We start from the raw sequence: 19,743 nt of genomic DNA, 5'->3' as shown, positions 1-19,743 counted from the left end.
CAGCCTTGCATTGCATCCTGAACGAGTATTGGTAGCAACGGGACAAGTTGGGAAAGAGCCTTATATCTGTGTTTGGGATTCATACACTGTGCAAACCATATCAATTCTAAAGGATGCTCATACACATGGCATAGCTTGTTTAGCATTCGACTTAGACGGGCAGGTATGTGATTTTTTTTCTCTTTTTCTAAACTACATCTTATAAACGTGTACTATAAGAAATGATTACAAATCTATAAATATTAAATTGGAAAGCAATTGATGAAAAGTACCTGTTTGTTCAAGGGTGGAGGTACATTGGGTGGATAGTTGATGAATATAAGAAAAATGAGAACAATAAGTGGTCTTTATTTCACATATCACAAACTTTTTAATTGAATTAATACTATTATAAAAGCCAAAGAGATTCTGACTCAGTAGAATATTACCTAATTGTCCTAGAAATTTTACATATAACTTTTCCAGGTAGTGTATGTTGATAAGACAGATGAAAGACGTCTTAGGAAGACATCTTAGGAAAACTAAGTTTCTCTAAGTAGAGCTGTATACATTTTAATTTTCAGTTATTTTAAAGGTTTCTGTTGAAGTTACATTTTTTATTGAAAATAAGGAGGTTGTTCCTATAAGAGCTATTTTTATACAAAATCAAAGTTGAAAACAAAGGATATAATTATCAGTTCCCAAATTATCATCTACTTCTAGTGAATGATTATTTTAAAAAATTAAACAGGCCAAGAACTTTTTTATGGTGTTTTCATGGAACTTGTTATACCTAAAACATATTTAAGAAGTGGTAAGAAGTTGAATTTTGCAGGTATGGTTAATTTGTAGTCTTTAACAGTTTTATGTTAAAATTAGACTTTAACAGTCATTTTAACTTTTAGAAAGATTTTAGTTGCCTGCTTTTCAGTTCATAAAATTAATTTTATAGGTTGAGATTTTATAAAAACAGATCACATTGTGTTTTGTTCTCTTGAAAATGACAGATATTTTATTTATAACTAAAGAATAGCTTCTTTGAGTAGCATAGATTAATATGCCTTTCTGTTAAGAGTCTGTTAAGAGATCTTTAAGACTTAATTGGAACCTTTCATTTGGGGAAGGATGTGCTTCTAGGTTTAATATTAGTATTGTAGCAGTGATTGGCAATTACAGAACTTTAATTCATGTCCTGTTTTGCTATTTTTCAAGTCCCTTACTGTCCTCATATCAATTTTATTTTCTTTTTTTTTTTAATTTTTTTTTTCAATGTTTATTTATTTTTGGGACAGAGAGAGACAGAGCATGAACGGGGGAGGGGCAGAGAGAGAGGGAGACACAGAATCGGAAACAGGCTCCAGGCTCCGAGCCATCAGCCCAGAGCCTGACGCGGGGCTCAAACTCACGGACCGCGAGATCGTGACCTGGCTGAAGTCAGACGCTTAATCGACTGTGCCACCCAGGCGCCCCTATTTTCTTTTTTAAAAGGAAGAGAATTACTCTTAACCTATCTCTTGGGAGATTAAATTTTATGAAACAAACGTACATGGATTTTTTTTTTAGTCATTTACTAAAGGTGTTATGAAGTCCACGATGTATTAACTATAAGTATCTGTATTCTTTCAACATAGATGTTTTCTTCCTAATTTTGAAATTGCTCTTTCTAAATGTTATGTGTCGCATTGCTGAGGAATTTCTTTTGTGTATATAAGGAGAAGTCATGCCCATAGCTCTTCCTAGTTGAAAGCCTTTAATTTTGCTTATTTTGTAGAACTTATAAGAAAAGCCTTTGGTACATGTATTTTATTATCACAAATCTTCATGAGAATGTGTTACTTAAAAGTTTAAGCTTATAAAAAACATAATAATAGCTAAAAGTTACTGAGCACATACTAAGTACCAGGCATTGTGCTGAGCCTGCATTATCTTATTTAATCCTCACAGCAACCCTATGAAATAGATACTATTATTATCTCTATTTTACAGATAAAGAAACTGAGACTTAGAGAGGTTAAATAACTTGCCCCAGGTTACACAGCTAGTAAATGGAGCCAGAGCGGAAACCCAGGTCAGTCACACTCCAAAGCTCATGTTTTTAATCACAATGCTCTCCTGCCTCCCAAACATGGAACTTAGGAAGTAGTTATTTATATTTCAGAAGAAATTCAGCCATCTTAAATACAATTAAAGCTTATAAGGAACTGCTGCCGACTGAAGATTAAGTTAAGAAGAGTATCTCTGAAATTCTATTGAGAAAATGCCTTAGTTAAAAAATATATTTGAGAATATATTCACTAATATCTGAACTGTTTATGAGCTATCAACTAGGAAATAATTGTGATTTTTGCATTTTATAATAGTGCTCTATTAAGATTTATCCAGTGAATTTCCCTGTTAACAGTAATGCTGAATATTATTTTCCCAGAGGCTTTCTTCTAAATGGACTGAATATCCACTCTGACACCAGAAGTCTGCCTTACTGAGAATAATTAGGGCCTGAAAAGTCTGTTTCTATAACGCACATCAAACAGGGACTAAAATTTCTAAGTGGGAGGAAGGGAAATTTGATACTTTATCTTGCAAATACAACAGTACACTGCAAAAACATTTCTCATGTTGAACAAAATCTAAGCTGTAGTTACAGCTCTGGTGATTTACAGAATGAACTAAGAATAAAGCATTAGTTTTTAACTTAATTTTGTCAGTTATATGATGGTACAAAATAAAAGGCTTTAGTGTACCTTAGCCTTTGGCACATGATTATCAAGAGAGTAATTTTTGCAAAAATGTTAGGGGAGTTCACTGGTTTTTCCAAGTGCCTTTTAGCAGTCTCTTGCTAACTTGACATATCTCAAGTGCCTATTGTATTATTCTTGAGTTTTTTTCTATTTCTCTGCCAGATCCTAATTTCTCATGATTTTATGTAGATTTTACCAGTATTTATTCCATCAAGTCCTGCCTCTCTTGCGAAATTTGTGATTTTACTTTGTGACATTGTGATCATTAGTTCTTGTGTAATGAACATTGAGACCACAAGGACCCACATACTAACATCTTTTAAGTATAATTGTTTGTTATTTGAATATGGTTTACAGTTGCAGGAACTCATGGGATGTGTCTCGCTGTGTCTATTAGGATAGTTTTCTTATTTGAGCATTGAGTGCACTAGAATCTTTTAATAAATCCAGTTCAGTTAATGGACACAACTAAGATTTTGTTGGGATCAAGGAGAAATTCGAGAAGCTGGTTTTCTTTTTCCCTTTCTGACTTTTACTTCTTAATTAAAGGTGCCTTTCCTTCTGTCTGCTTCTTAAATGTCAGTGTTCTTTAGGAATCTGTGGCCTTCTTTTCTTTTTACTTATTCTCTCTAGGTGATCATCTAGAGCCATGATTTTAATGTCCATGTCAGTTAACAGTGAGGCCCCAGCTTCTCTCCTCGACTCCAGATACCGCCCCCCATCCCTGCCAAATGTCATACAAATATACTATGTATGATACCTTTAAAACTGAATCTCTCTTTATTCCAGCTCTCTTAAAAGACAAAGTTGACCCTTTCTCTGGCTTTGGCCTGCTTCTCCAGCCTTGTCTCTGGCCACTTTCCAGTTGGCACTCCTCCCCTCAGCTACCCTGAATTAGGCTTTTTCCTGAAGGCACCATGATCTCTCTAATCTTGCTGTCCTTTGGTCTGAAAGGCACTTTCTCTTACTTTTCTACCCAACTCTTACATGGTTAAAGCGTTACTTTTACTGGAAAACTTTATCTTCTTCCTCACCTACCCAGGCTGGGTAAATGTGAGAAAACATGATACAGTAAAAAATGATAGAAAGCTAGGAGAGGAAGCAGTATGGGCTTGGTTATTTCTCTCTTATCCTCTCTGCTGTTGCTTAACCTGTGCTGAGGGAGGTTGATTTTGGCCATGTTAAGTTTATCAGGGCTACAGAGGAAGTGCTCCCAGATCTCCTTTTTTTTCACTGTCTGTACAGAGCTGGATGCTTCGAGGCTCTATGGAGATACATGGAGTTTTAAAGCTTTTGGCCCATTGTGGTTTGCTGTGTGTGTAGGATGAGCCAAGTCAGAAGAAGCATCAATAGAATGGGCAGTCCCCCTCTGACTATTCCTCACTTTATATTTGTTTTGTGAAATTTTAATCTCTACACAGTAGGTAGATTTCTTTTAGCTAGATATTTACTGATACCCTGTAATTCCCAAGACTCTCAGGAAAAGTAAGTCCTCTCCTCTTGTTCCCTTGGTCTTTCTGCCAGGGTGATTTGATGGAGAGCCACAACAAACTATATACTGTATCTTTTCATGGGAGCCATTCATTCTGCCCATTTGAGGGTTTATTTTTTTTTTAATTTTTTTTTCAACGTTTTATTTTATTTTTGGGGCAGAGAGAGACAGAGCATGAACGGGGGAGGGGCAGAGAGAGAGGGAGACACAGAATCGGAAACAGGCTCCAGGCTCCGAGCCATCAGCCCAGAGCCCGACGCGGGGCTCGAACTCCCGGACTGCGAGATCATGACCTGGCTGAAGTCAGACGCTTAACTGACTGCGCCACCCAGGCGCCCCCCATTTGAGGGTTTAAATAGTAATTCTACTTTGCAGAATTTGTTTCTGAGTATTAGATAGCATTTCTCATTCAGACAGGTAGAGGGCATAGGTTCTTAAAGCTAGTTATGATTGTGGTAAATTAACAATGATGATGATAACAAACATTTATGTGACATTAACCACATATTAACTTTTTTGTGTATGTATATATGTTAATTCTCATAGTAACCCTATGAAACACTTTTATTATTCCCACTTAATAGGTGAGGAAACTGCGGTTCAGAGAGGCTACATAACTGCTGAAAGTAATCTAATTAATTAATGAGAGATGGAGCTGATGTTCAAACCTAGGTAGTCTGATACCAGAATCTATGCTTTAAATCAGAGGTTAGTAAACTGGTGCACTTTCTGTAACAACTCAGTAAATATTGAAGCCTTGTAGACCATACATACGGTCTCTGTTGCCACTCCTCAGCCCTGCATTGTGGTAGGAAAGCAGTCATGGGCAGCTTGTAAAAGAATGGGTATGGCTGCACTCCAGTAAAATTTTATTTACAAAAACAGGATTCAGGAAGGATTTGGCCTGAGGGTTGTAGTTTGCTGACCCCTGCTTCTAACCCAGGGCAAAAAATCTGTGTCGTGGGCTGATCCTTGTGATTTCTTCTTTATCCCTTTCAGTTACTTAACAAGTGTATTGTTAATTTACACACATTTGGAGGATTTTCTGCACAACTTTCTGTTACTCTAATTTCTGCTTTTGTCAGAGAACATACTCTGTATTTTAGGGTTTTTTTTATTTGGTTAGGCTTATTTTGTGATTCAGAATTTTGTGATCTTCATGAAGTTTCATGTGCACTTGGAAAGGATGTGAAAAAAATATATTCTGCTGTTTCCTTTCTCTCCTTCTGTTTACTGTGCTGTCTTCATTCATTTTACTTATATGTATTTTGCAAATCCCATAATAACTATTGTTATTTTTGCCTTAAACAGTTTAAAAAGAAAATTAAAAATAAAAGTCTTATTTACATATTTACCATTTGGACGCTTAATTCACAGGTGTATCATTTCTGTCTGGCTGAAGTAATTTCCATTATCATATCTTCTAGTGCAGGTTTCACCTTCTGTTTACTTGAAAAAGCCTATTTTGACCCAATTTTCCAAAGGTAATTTTGCTAGGTATACTGTTCTTTGTTGCCTTTTTCCTCCTTAGAATTTTTGAAGAGGTTATTCATTGTCATCTGACTTGTATAGCTTTAGATGAGAAATCTAGAATAACTTTTTAATCTTTGTTCCTCCATACTAAAATTGTCTTTTTTTCTGACTGCTTTTAAGATTTTTCTCTTTAGCACTGGTTTTAGCAATTTGATTACCATTTGTGTTGATGTATGTTTTCTCTGTGTGTGTGATTATTCTGGGAGTTTATTGAACTTCTTAGATTTGCTGGGTTTATGAGTTTCATCACATTTAGAAAATTTTAGCCATCGTTTCTCTGATTTTATATTTTCTTTGCCTCCATCTTCTCCTTTTGGAACTACAGTTACCTGTATACTAGACCACTTGATGTTTTTCTAAAGTTAGCTGAGGCATCATCAATTTTTTTCCTTTTTTTTTTCTGTGCTTTATTTTGAATCATTTCTCTTGCTGTATCTGTAAGTTCATCTATCTTTTCTTAATTTTCTAAATTGCTGTTAATCCTATGGTGTTAATTTTTATTTCACATAATTCAACATTTATTTTTACAAGTTATGTATGTTCTTTCAAATCTTCCATTTCTCTTTTTATTCTTTGTATGTTTTAAAATAATTCTTGGGGCACCTGGGTGGCTCAGTCGATTAAGCATCCGACTTCGGCTCACAGTTTGTGAGTTCAAGCCCCACATCGGGCTCTGTGCTGACAGCTTGGAGCCTGGAGCTTGCTTTGGATTCTTTGTTTCCCTCTCTCTCTGCCCCTCCCCCACTTGCATTCTGTGTGTATGCGTGTGTGTGTGTGTGTGTGTGTGTGTGTGTGTGTATGTCTCTCTCTCTCTCAAAAATAAATAAACATTACAAAATTTTTAAAAATAATAAAAATAATTCTCGAGCATCCTGAACATTTTCATTTTAATAGCGAATGTCTCCTAATTTTAATCATTTCTGTGATTCTTGGGTCTGCTTCTATTAACTGATTTTTCTCCTGGTTATTCATCACATTTTCTTCTTTGTTCACATGTCCAATAATTTTTTTTATTGGATGCTGGACACTGTATGTGTTATATTCTGAATTCTGGATTTTGTTGTATTCCTTTAAAGTATTTTGCACATTAAAAAAAAATAAAGTATTTTGTACATTGTTCTGGCAGGTAGTGCAATTCCTTGTGAATAAGTTTAATCCTTGTGAAAGCTTGCTTTCAAGCTTTTTGGGGGGCAGGGCTAGAGTAGCTTTTCCTCTAGGACTACTGGTTTAACTTTGCCACTAAGGTGCAACTCTTCTGGGATCCCTACTGAATATCTAGTGAATTCAAAGAGTTATCTCCATTCTGGCTATTGGGAACTTGAGTGATCCTGACCCTTTATGATCTCTGGGAATTTTTTGGTTGTAGCTCCCCAGTAATTGCTTTTTGTCCACAATTTGTTCTTTGCATGGCCTCACGGATTTCACCCTGGGCATGAAAAGATTGGTGTTCTCAAGGGGACCCATAAACAAATTTTCTGGAGCTCTTTCTCTGCTCTGCAAATCCTAGCCATGACGTCTGAACTCTAGGCTCGCTCTGTCTTCTCAAATCAGCAAGTCTGCTGGGCCCTGTTTGGATTCTACCTTTCTGTGCTATAATATGGAAATTGCCTCCTAGATGAAGACTAGGGCAAGTACAGGTCTCACCTTGTTTGTTTCTCCCCCTTTGAGAGTTCACAGTGCTTCACTTCCTGTTTTGAATGTCTGAAAATGTTTGTTTTTGCACACTTGTGTAGTTTCTGGTTGTTTATGGCAGGGGGGCAGGTTCAGACCCTGATACTTCTCCATGGCTGGAATTCCATCTCTCACGTTTCTTAACCTCTCTCACACTTTCCATCTTGCTAGCTCCTCTTTTTAACTCTGTATCTTCATCTGCCTCTACTTGCCTATGTAACTCTTCCACTGAGTTTTAAATTTTATTTATTTTATTTTTCATTTCTAGAAATTCCATTCGCTTCTTCAGATATGCTTGGATACTTTTTATAGTCTCCTATTCCTTCTTCATATGAAGATATTTTGAAGCCTTAATTTTATATCTCTGTTCACCTGATAATTCCAATGTCTGATGTTTTATAGGACTGATTTTGCTATTTGTCTTGATTTGCTGATTCTTACTTGTTGTTTCTTGTTTCCCATGGTTATGGGGGTTAGAGGTGTTTATTGAATTGCTACTTGTAGGAATTCTTTGAGGGATGGATTGAAGTGTCAGTTCTCCAGATAGGATTTATATTCACCTGTGTTTGCTACATTGTTGAAGATGCCTGAAGACTGCAACCCTTAGGGCCACTCTGAATAAAATTTTCCGCTGGAGGGGTTTATGATTAATGTGGAGTTAGGCCCTACAACCAGATGAAAGCTGCTTATATCTATCCATTTGCCAGAAGGTTTTTCTTCCCCTTCATGCATGCCACCTCTTTTTTAAAATGGGCTGGGGTGCCTGGGTAGCTCAGTCGGCTAAGCGCCCATCTCTTGATTTTGTCTCAGGTCATGATCCCACAGTTCCTGAATTTGAGTCCTGTGTCAGGCTCCATGCTGATAGCAGGGAGCCTGCTTGGGATAGTCAGTCAGTCATTCATTCATTCATTCATTCATTCATTCATTCTCTCTCAAAATAAATAAATAAATAAACTTTAAAAACAGGGGAGGGATACTTTCTTGTTTTCCCTTTCTCTGAGCAGTTCACTGCTTTAGATATCTGAAATTCAAATCTATACCTTGGGCTGGCCCTAAACCTTATCTCCCTCCCATTCTTGTTCAGTCTACAGAACAAACATCAGGCTTACTAAGAGTTAGCTGGTGCCTTTAGAGTAAAGTGGATGTGGGAGCTTTCTTACCTTCCAGGATTCCTATGTGAAATCACTTTGTTTTTGTTCCAGATTTCTTAATTCCTTGACAGCTCAGCAGTGCATTTAAAAAGATGTTTTTACATTTTATCTAGCATTTTTAGTTTTTGGCAGGAGAGATGTTTTAGGGTATTTTGTCAGTGCTACTGTTAGAATGGAAGTCTCTCTTCTGTTTCTTAATGTGAAGAACTACGCATATGTGAATATTAACAAGATGAAATACATCCAGCCCTTCTCTATTAGGTCTTATAAAACATAAATGTGTAAGTTTTGATGTTTTGATGCCCACGAGTAGAATTTGTTTATAATTTGCTTCCTTTTTGATTTGTTTGCTTTTTATTCCCTCATGGACTTCTTGGATATAATTCAGCGCTTGGTTTCAGTTGGACTTGATTCAAAGAATGCAGTTTGTGTTTGGGATTGGAAAAGGGGAAAAATGTTATCTATGGCCCCTGGCCACACAGACAGAGTAAGTATTCTCCTTTGGGGTTTCTACTGGGTACTGGATGGGGGAAAAGCCAGAGGAGAGCCAGAGGATTTTGTGTTTCTGTACTTTGTTATTGCCAGGTAGTTCATATGTAACTAATAATTTAAAGTACAACTGTAAATACTCAGAAAATTTTAGAACGTATATGTATTGTAGTACTCAAAAATATGACTCAGTATGCATAGTGTTAGTGCTAAACTTTTAACCATTGTTTGCTTCAGGATAAATGATGAATGGTTCATGCCTATGGTCTATTTAGTATGGTTTATCACTAATGTGTTATGTATATATCACAAAGTGAAAAATGATATGTATGTGTGAATTTGAAATTATGTATTCATATTAAAAATTTTAGAGACCTAACATTTTTTACTTTGGAAACTTGTTAAAAATACATTCCTTGTTCTAAGCTATATAAAGTTAATCATAAAAAATACTTTGTAGTCAACTTTTTAATTAAATTTTCTTTTATAAACATACATCAAAAACGTTGTTATAAGCCTTGTAAAATGTCTCATTTGTGTGTATGTGTGTGTGTGTGTGTGTAGTAAAATTATGACCTGAAGCAGCACAGGAGATATAGTGTTTGATTCTATGGGGGGGGGGGGGGGGGGGCGGGGGTGGAATCTATGAATGAATCTATAAAAGTAGCATAGAAAATTTTGTGTGTATTTGCATTTTGGAAAATAAACTTGTCTTTTAGCAGATTCTCAAAAGGGCCTGTTACACACTCAACAAACACAATTTAGATAATTATTAAAGTGTAACAGATCAGATTTGTATATTTTAATTAGGTAATTGCATATTCTGACTTAAAGCATTACACACTTTGGATTTAGTAAATAGATTATTATGAAGAATGGTACTGTTGGAATTTTTAAAGTATTTTTGTAGTTAGTATTTAAAGTTGCATCAATATGGTTTTCATATAATCTGTGTATGGTGACTTGTTAAACATTAATTTATAAGATGTAATCCTTATTATTACTGAAGAATATAATTTTATACATTTTTAAAGGTAATAAGCATCTTAGGTGATTATGCAGGCAGGTGTTAAAAGAAACATGGTGAAGAGTAACAGAATTGTTTTTTTCTGCTATGAAATTATTTTTCAAGAGCTTTTCTTTTGTTATTAAAGTACATGTTTCTATTGCATATTTTCAGCTGGGTTTTTTGTCGTTTGCTATTATAACAAAAATGGTTGGTTAGAATTTAGAATTTTGGCAATCTTAGACAAGAACAAAGCCTGAGATCTCCAAATTTTAAGTATAAGGTAATTTTGTTTGACCCATAAACAATAAAGAAAGCTAAAAAATAAAAACAATTTTCACTGTGAAATAAATATTTGGATTCTTTATGTAAGTAGTTTTGTATGGTAGAAAACTATAAAAACATTCCCTATTTCAATTGCTTAAAAAAGTTCTCGGGGCACCTGGGTGGCTGAGTTGGTTAAGCATCTGGTTCTTGATTTCAGCTCAGGTCATGATCTCACAGTCAGTGAGATTGAGCCCTGCGTTGGGCTTTGCACTGACAGTGTGGAGCCTGCTTGAGATTCTCTCTCCTTTCTCTCTGCCCTGCCCTCTCTGTCTCTTTCTCTCAAAATAAATAAACATTTAAAAAAGTTCTCTGTTTCTAGCTGTGTTAAGTGTACATTCCATTCATTATGTTTTCTGTGCAGAAATTATGTAGGTACTTGCCTCATGCCCTAGTTCTGTTGAACATTCTTGCGACTTACAGACGAAATTTTTTATTTTTTTAATGTTTACTTATTTTTTTAGAGAAAGTGAGAGAGGGAGAGAGGTGGAGAGAGAGGGAGAATCCCAAGTAGGTTCTTTGCTGTCAGCCCAGAGCCTGACACAGGGCTCCATCTCAGAAACCATGAGACCATGAGCATAGCTGAAATCTAGAGTCAGAAACCTAACCGACTGAGCCACTCACATGCCCCTGCACCAGATTTTTTAAAAAATTAAAAAGAGGCATTAATTTTCACTTCACTAGTTGTTTCATAAAGTTCATAGAAGCTAAGAAATAATTTTTTATTAATATTTTTATTTCAAATTTTTAAATTCTTAATCTATATGGTAAAATTGGTTTCAGGAGTAGAATTTAGCAATTCATCACTTACATATAACATCCAGTGCTCCTCACAGCACCCATTACCCTTTTGGCCCATCCCTCACCCATTTCCCCTCTAGCAACCCTAAGTTTGTTCTACATAGTAAAGAGTCTTCTATGATTTGCTTCCCTCTCTTTTTTTCCCCCTTTCCCCTATGTTCATGTTTTGTTTCTTAAATTCCACATATGAGTGAAACCATATGGCATGTCTTTATTTAAGAAATAATTTTTGTTCATATCATTTACATATTTATTTCTCATGAGATTGTGAAGTGTGGGATTCTGATTATTATTCATTGAGGAATATTGTTTTATGATAGGTAGGGTGTTGGGGCATTTGGTCTTTTGGATGGATTCTTAAGTGATTCTGAAAATAAGTATTTTAACCATGAATCTGATTTGTTTACAGATATTTGATATCTCTTGGGACTTGTACCAGCCAAATAAACTTGTCAGCTGTGGTGTAAAACATATCAAGGTACTAGAAAGGTCTTGTCTTATAATAGTCATGTATACTTACTGTCTGCCCCTAAGTACTCACCACACTATTTACAATTTAGGGGAGTCTTAGGATTTTGACAGTACTTATTTTTAAAATGTCAACATTTTTAACGTTCTGTTCAACCTAACAGGCATTTACTGTGTCATTACTGTGTGTGAGGCACTGTAAGGAGTATAGGTATGAGTAGGGAATGAATAAAACACTTTCCATAAAGAAATTTATAGTCTAGTGAAGTAGGTTTTACTACATCCGTCTTGTTTTCTCATGTTTCACCTACAGAGTAAAATGTGAGCATAGGAAGCCAAGCAAAGGAAGAGATTTCCTGCACAGAGATAAGTTGGTGTGACGGAAGCAGCATGGACAGAGTTGGCTTTGCCACTTACCAGCTTAGCTGTTTGACCCGGGATGAGTCATGTAGCCTCACTGAGCTTTTTTCACATCTTAAAAATATGGCTGCTTTTATGTTATATAATCTATATAATCTATATAATCCTTGTAGATTGGATTAAGTAAGGCAGTGTTTATTCAAGTGCTTGTCAGTTCCTAGCACATAGCACCTGGTCATCTTTCTGACAGTATTATCTTTTCCTCTCTCTATATTTACTCTTTGATTTGACCTCACCCTTTGGTCGCCACTGTTTATTATGCTTATGAAAGCTCTGAATTTTGTTTCATAATTATAGTTCAGGTTTTGAAGCCCATATAGTCAGTGGTGATATTCATTCTTATGTTTACAATTACTTTTAAATCCCTGGTGCACATTGGAAATACTTGCTTCTTCCCCTCTCTGATATAACAGTTCCTTACAACAGTTAATTCCTAGTAAGTAAGGTTCTGTGTTCACATCCTTTCTTTTGGTATGCTTACTCCGTCTGCATTTTCTCCAAAGCATCTTTAGCTGCCACTGCAATTCTGGTTTTGATATTCTGGTACTGATTTGATAATGAGTAGTATTAAGTCTTTATTTCTTTAACAGATACACAGCAAAAGTCTATGCTAGATTTAAGGTAGAAATCTAGCATAGATTTGTACCTTACTGCAAGGGTAGTACAAATACTACAAAGATAGACATTTTGTCTTTTTCATCTGTGATGAACAAGATGGTGTTTGTTATTCTTGATATAAAATGCTTAATAAATTATTGGCAAATTAATAAACATTACTGTTTTGTATTATAAATAAAACTGAAAGTTCCATTTTCAGGTATTAAACACATGATTCTTCTGAATTAAACTACATTTTTACTGAGTGACATTTCTTTTCTTGTAGTTGAGTCAATGGAAAGTATGGTAGATGTCTTTACAGGCAGTACACGTGAGGAAACGAAGTCCCAAAGATGATCTAGAACTTCACTGGCCAGTACAGTAGCAACTAGCTACATGTAGCTATTTAAGTTAATTAAAGTTAAATAAAGTTTAATCACTTCTTCTGTCACCCCAGTCATCACATTTCAAATGCTTAAGACCCACATGTATCCAGTGGTTACTCTATTGGACAGTGTGTGTGTGTGTGTGTGTGTGTGTGTGTGTGTGTGTGTGTGTGTATATGTATAGAGAAAGAGAATATTTTCATCATCGCGGAAAGTTCTATTAGCTAGCATTGATCTGGATTATAGAACATGAGTGCTTTACTCTGAGCATCAAAAATTTTGGATACCTGGATTTGACTCTCTGGAGATTCTGTCTCAGTTTATCTCTGTGGGGGCCCAGCATACTGTTTTATCATTTCTCTCAGGTGAGGTCTAATGTGCAGCCAAATTTGAGAATCACTCCTAGATGAAAATAAATAGTAGGTTGAAATAGGGATTTGCTGATAGGAAGAGAACCAGCTATCCTTGTGCAAAGGGATCATGGGGCTTTTAGAATGAAAAATCATAAAAATTCATTGATTAAAGCATTCATTATTGAATGGATAAGCATCATAATTTTTTGAGGCTTCAGGTTTTTTTTTTTAATTTTTTTTTAACGTTTATTTATTTTTGAGACAGAGAGAGACAGAGCATGAACGGGGAGGGTCAGAGAGAGGGAGACACAGAATCTGAAACAGGCTCCAGGCTCTGAGCTGTCAGCACAGCTGTCAGCACAGAGCCTGACGCGGGGCTCGAACCCACGGACCGCGAGATCATGACCTGAGCCGAAGTCGGCCGCTCAACCTACTGAGCCACCCAGGCGCACTGAGGCTTCAGGTTTTAAACTAAGATCTTTAGGTCTTAAAATAAGATCTCAACAGATGAGGGTAGATGTTTAAGTATGTAACAATCAATGTTATTTTAAGTGGTAATTTACTTACTATAAAGTTGAATTTATTCTCTGGGCCAAATTTCTTTATGCAAAACTATTCTGTATATCAATGCCCTAATCCATTTTTGTTTATTTCTTTCTACACACTATTAAAATTTACCTGAATTCACATAAAAGAATACCTTGGTCATGAAGATTTATGTTTGACTTCCCATTTTCTCCTAAGAATGAACTAATTATTCCAAATGTGTATCTTTTAAGCTTCACAAGTAAAAGAATTGCTCAGCTTTGAAAATATCAGTGAGAACACCATTTTCCCCCCATCTTTACTAACTTCATCAAAGATTGGACGTTAGGTTGGTCCTCTTTCCTAAGAGTGTCTGATGTCGTATCTTCATTTTCATTGCTAACCCATAGCCAAGTCTTTCAATGTCTGAGTTTCATGTAGATTTTTTTCAGAAACCGAAGGGGGGAAGCATAGCCTATTTTTAAAATAATCTAGTTCACCCCCCTTATTCTTACAGATAAGGATTGAAACCAGTGGCTTATCAGCTATAATATAGCTATTGACAACACTAGGATGAGGATGTGAACATTTGAAAGCTAATGTTTCATAAGGGAATTTCTTAGGTAATTTTTAGTCTGCTAATCTAATATAGCTTCAAAGTACTAGAAATATTTTACTTTATTTTATAAGCATTCTTTGGTAATTTGATTATACTGTGTACCTTTTAGTTCTGGAGTTTATGTGGAAATGCTCTGACCCCAAAACGAGGGGTCTTTGGTAAAACTGGTGACCTTCAGACAATTTTGTGCCTGGCCTGTGCAAGGGATGAATTAACATATTCTGGTGCACTTAATGGGGATATATATGTTTGGAAAGGAATCAATCTTATAAGGACAATACAAGGAGCCCATACTGTAAGTATATTTAAATATTTTAAACACTTTTCGATAACTGCTTACCTTCTTGTCGTAGAGCAAAAGATTATGTAATGTAGCAGACTTTCTAGTCAATTCAGTTACTTGAAAAATGTTCTAACTGAATTAGCCTGTTTTCAAGATTTCAGTGAAGAAGTGTTATGCAATTAGACATGTAGATATTTATTAAATTAGTATAATTACTACCTTGTTCAAGCCATTGCTCAGGTATTTGTATCTTCCTCAGAGTATTATTGATAAAACGCTTATTAAATTCAACAGTAAAAGTATTCTAGATTAACTACAACAGAATAAAGCTAGAACTCTTGTGGGTAATATTCTAGAAAAAATATACCTTTTTAATTTTAATATTATTATTTCATTAAGTGAGTGAGTGGCAACGGAATTTAATTTTTGTAATTCCTGAGATTTTCATATAGAAAAGTTATCAAACTGGGAAAAAATCTGTTGTTAAAACTTTTTAGTGTTTTTTGGATTAGGGATTTTTAGCAGTTGGGTCCCTCACATAATGAAGGGACCTAGAGAGCACAGAGCTGCCCCATGGTGAGCAGTAAGATCTCAAGTAGAAAAGTTATTAAATGTATTTATATGAACCACGATAAATATATAATATGTTACATATTAAATACATTAAAGAACTACTTAGAACAGGACTTGCTTTAAGCAAAAAGACCAGAAATATCAGATTCTTTTGCACAAAGGTTGTGGCAACTTACGTTTTCATCATCAGTATATAAAAATACCAGTTTGCTCTTCATATTCCTCAGTGCAGGATTTAACCACTGTTGTAAATTTTTGCTTGTTTTCTGGGTGACAAGTAGTAACTTCTTGTTTTGATTTTGTTTCCTAAATATATGTAATTTCATATATTTGTTGACTGCTTGAAATTCCTTTCCTATTAATTGGTTTTTCTTACCCTTTGCTCTTTTTTGTTTTTTTTGTCCGTGGGTTTTCTTTATTCATTTGTATGTTAGGGTATTAACCTTTCAGTGGTCATACACATTGCAGATATTTCCCCAATCTGTTTGCCTTTGCTTATGATATCTTTTCTCATATGAAAAATTTGTTTTCCTTTATGGCTTATGGGTAAACTGCCTTGCATAAAAGGTCTTTCATAGCTCAAAGTTATATAAATGTTCTTTTGACTCTTTTCTAACATTTATTTCTCACATTTAGAATGTAATGTCTACAATTCATTTTTATACGTGGTATAAGGTTTAACTTTATATATGTCTCTATATGTCCATATCATTGGTCATATATTGTACATAGATACATGTATACATAGATTTATTTCTAGATTTTCATTTGTGTTTTCTGTTGTATTTGTTGATTGCTGTCATACCAAAATCTTTTAAAGTGGGTTTCTGCCTACATTACAGATTTTCTTGAAGAGTACATATTGTTAAATTATTTTATTTTCTCCGCTAGGCAGGAATTTTTAGTATGAATGCTTGTGAAGAAGGCTTTGCTACTGGTGGCAGAGATGGCTGTATTCGCCTTTGGGATTTAACTTTTAAACCGATTACTGTGATTGATCTCAGGGAAACAGACCAGGGATACAAAGGTAATAACAAATGTGTCACTACTAGACAAATTCTAAATGTACCAAGGATTGTCTGTTTCTTTTAGTAAATATAAATGTAGGTTTTATAAATATAAATGATATTTAAATTTGCCCGTTCCTACTGTATAGATTTAATTGATCTCCTTTTATTGAAGAGGAGAGTTTGCCTGAAGACAGTCTAGGTTTACTATTATGACAGGGATTCTTGTATATGTCTAATGCTTATTAAAATGGGATTTACAGAGAGATGGGATAAGGGCTTGCTTAGGTAACCTTGGATTTTGAAAATATTTATCTGTTAGAATGCTAAATATAACTATTTAGCAAACTGTTGAAAATAAAACGTGTTGAGGGTTGAGGAAAGTTTCGTTCAGTTGGGAGATTTTTTCTTCTTTAGGGACTTAAAAAATTGATATATTAAAACAGTCTTTCACAATAAAAATAAAAGTTTTATTCACTAGCGCGGTACTTAGGATTGGAAGTTGCAGAAGTCTATGGTTAAGCCTTATTTCAGTCAACTTACTAGGTGGGTGACCTTGGGCTACATATTTAATCTCCTCCATAAGTGAGAATAAGACTGTCTCCTAGGATTAAATGAGCTAATTTAATATGTATAAAATGTTTAGAAGACTGTCTGGCACATAATAATCATCTAGTAAATGTTAACTGTTACACTATTTTCATTCGTTTTGTTGAGCATTATTGTACCTTAAAGTTTGCAAAATAATTTGACACTTTGTCCTATTTGACCTTTACAAGAACATTGTAAAGTTCACAGTATCTTTATGTTGGCCACATGATACAGATGAGAAAGTAGAGAAACATTAGCTTTCCTAAGGTTATAAAAGGGATTGTGGAATATACAGAAAAATTAGAAGTCTCTCTTTTTAATGCTTTGGTGAACAGATGGAAGAAATGAAATATAGAACATGAAAAGTCAGATTATTATACAGAGAAAAATAGTACAATTACTTTGTCGTTCCTGCTTAATTAATTTTGAGATGGCTGAAGAAGTGGTCAGACTATGGAGTTGTCTATGAGGAAGAAGAATGTATGTCTTGAAGGATGGATAGAAATTAGGCATATAGGAAGAGAGAACTATCATTACAGATAGCAAACAAAATGGGTAATTGAAGACAATGTGTAGATCAAAGACTTGGAGATTTCTTTTGTCTTACATCTAAGGGATAAAAGGTACAAAAATTAAATTGATTTAGCAGATCGGCATTATGTTATTACAGCACTGATCTTAAATACAATTTACTTTTGACTAGGTTTGTCTGTGAGGAGTGTTTGCTGGCGAGGTGACCACATTCTAGTTGGAACACAGGACAGTGAAATTTTCGAAATTGTGGTGCATGAAAGGAATAAACCTTTCCTAATTATGCAAGGGCATTGTGAAGGTGAACTTTGGGCACTTGCTGTTCATCCTACAAAACCTTTGGCTGTGACTGGAAGTGACGATCGTTCAGTCAGGTAAGCAGATCATAGCATAATTGCATAGGCTGGAATTTTTCCTTAGAAAAACATAAAAACTTCATAAAAATACTTTGATTTAAATATTAACAGCTTACAGTATACAACTGAACATAATTAATTGGTATTTAATAGAATAAACAACTTACAAGATTTCTTTTCTCTTGATAACATAAGTTGAAGATTGTTCCATATCAACATGTTCACAGATATCTCTGTCTTTTTAATAGTCATATAATATTCCACTGCATGATATACTGTAATTTATTCAACTGAACTATTTTTTTTTAATTAAAATAGAGTTGACATATAGTATTACATTAGTTTCAGGTGTATAACATAATGATTCAACAATTATATACTTTACAAAATGCTGACCGCAATGAGTATAGTTATTATCTGTCATCACCAAAGTTATTACAATATTGACTATACTCCTTATGCTGTTCTTTTCATCTTGTGACTTATAACTGAGAGTTTGTACCTCTTAATCTCCTTCCCCTACTTTTCCCATTTCTCCATCCTCCACCACTCTGACAACCACGTTTGTTCTCTGTATTTATGAATCTGGGGGTTTTTTTGTTTGTTTTTTAGATTACATATATAAGAGAAATCATATGGTATTTGCTTTTCCTGACTTAATTTGACTTAGCTTAATATCCTCTAGGTCCATTCATGTTGTTGGAAATGGCAAGATTTCATTCTTTTTTTATGGCCAATTCCATTTTGTATATATACCGTACCTTGTTTATCCATTAATCTATTTTTTTTCTTTCCAAGATTTTATTTAAATTCCAGTTAGTTAACGTGTAGTACTGGTTTCAGGAGTTGAATTTAGTGATTCATCACTTACATGTAACACCCACTGCTCATCACAACAATTGTCCTCCTTTATCCATCAACCATTTAGCCCATTGCCCTACGGACCTCCCACCCCCCACCAGCCAACCCTCAGTTTGTACTCTATAGTTAAGAGTCTCTTAGGGTTTGTCTCCCTCTCTTCCCCCCTTCCACCTCCCCTATGTTCATCTGTTTTGCTTCTTAAATTCCACATATGAGTGAAATCATATGGTATTTGTCTTTCTCTAACTGACTTATTTCACTTAGCATAATACACTTTAGTTCTATCCATGTCATTGCAAATGGCAAGATTTTATTCTTTTTGATGGGCTGAATAATATTCCAGAGAGTGTGTGTGTACGCGCACACACGCGTGTGTACACATCTTCTCTTCTTTAGCCATTCATCAATGGACATTTGGGCTCTTTCTATAATTTGGCCATTGTTGATAGTGCTGCTATAAACATTGGGGTGCATGTACCTCTTCGAGTCAGTATGTTTGTATCCCTTGGGTAAATTCCTAGTAGTTCAATTGCTGGATTGTAGGGTAGTTCTATCTTTAACTTTCTGAGGAACCTCCAGAGCACTGTTGTCCACAGTGTCTGCACCAGTTTGCATTCCCACAAACAGTGTAAGGTTCCCCTTTCTCTGCATCCTTGCCAACATCTATTGTTTTCTGAGTTGTTAATTGTAGCCATTCTGACTGGTGTGAGGTAGTATTGATTTGTGGTTTGACTTGTATTTCCCTGATGATGAGTGATGTTGAACATTTTTTCATGTGTCTGTTAGTCATTTGAATGCCTTCTTTGGAGAACTGTCTCTTCATGTCTTTTGCCCATTTCTTCACTGGGTTTTTTTTTTTTTTTTTTGAGTGTTGAGTTTGGTAAGTTCTTTATAGATCTGGGATACTAGCCCTTTATCCAATATGTCATTTGGAAATATCTTTTTCCCTGTTATAGGTTGCCTTTTAGTTTTACTGATTGTTTCCTTTG

General features: G+C 35.0%; 1 protein-coding gene across 15 annotated transcripts in view; it reads left to right on the top strand.

Moving 5' to 3' along the window:
* Positions 1 to 19,743, top strand: part of EML5 (EMAP like 5) — a 185,204-nt gene that overhangs the window by 26,891 nt on the left and 138,570 nt on the right. For 13 of the 15 annotated variants that reach the window (XM_023255930.2, XM_023255928.2, XM_023255927.2 and 10 more), the window contains exons 2-7: positions 4 to 163; positions 8,953 to 9,051; positions 11,594 to 11,662; positions 14,662 to 14,847; positions 16,300 to 16,435; positions 17,710 to 17,911. In XM_023255930.2, coding sequence (XP_023111698.1) covers positions 4 to 163; positions 8,953 to 9,051; positions 11,594 to 11,662; positions 14,662 to 14,847; positions 16,300 to 16,435; positions 17,710 to 17,911 — 852 coding nt within the window. Of the gene's footprint in view, positions 1 to 3; positions 164 to 4,862; positions 4,918 to 8,952; positions 9,052 to 11,593; positions 11,663 to 14,661; positions 14,848 to 16,299; positions 16,436 to 17,709; positions 17,912 to 19,743 lie in introns of those variants that run through there. The other 2 variants (XM_023255931.2, XM_023255933.2) reach the window with 2 other exon arrangements.

This window comes from Felis catus, chromosome B3 (genome assembly GCF_018350175.1).
Source record: "Felis catus isolate Fca126 chromosome B3, F.catus_Fca126_mat1.0, whole genome shotgun sequence".
In the NCBI taxonomy this organism is placed as follows: Eukaryota; Metazoa; Chordata; class Mammalia; order Carnivora; family Felidae; genus Felis; species Felis catus.
Note: the sequence above shows the minus strand (reverse complement) of the source record. Positions and strands in the feature narration are given on the sequence as shown.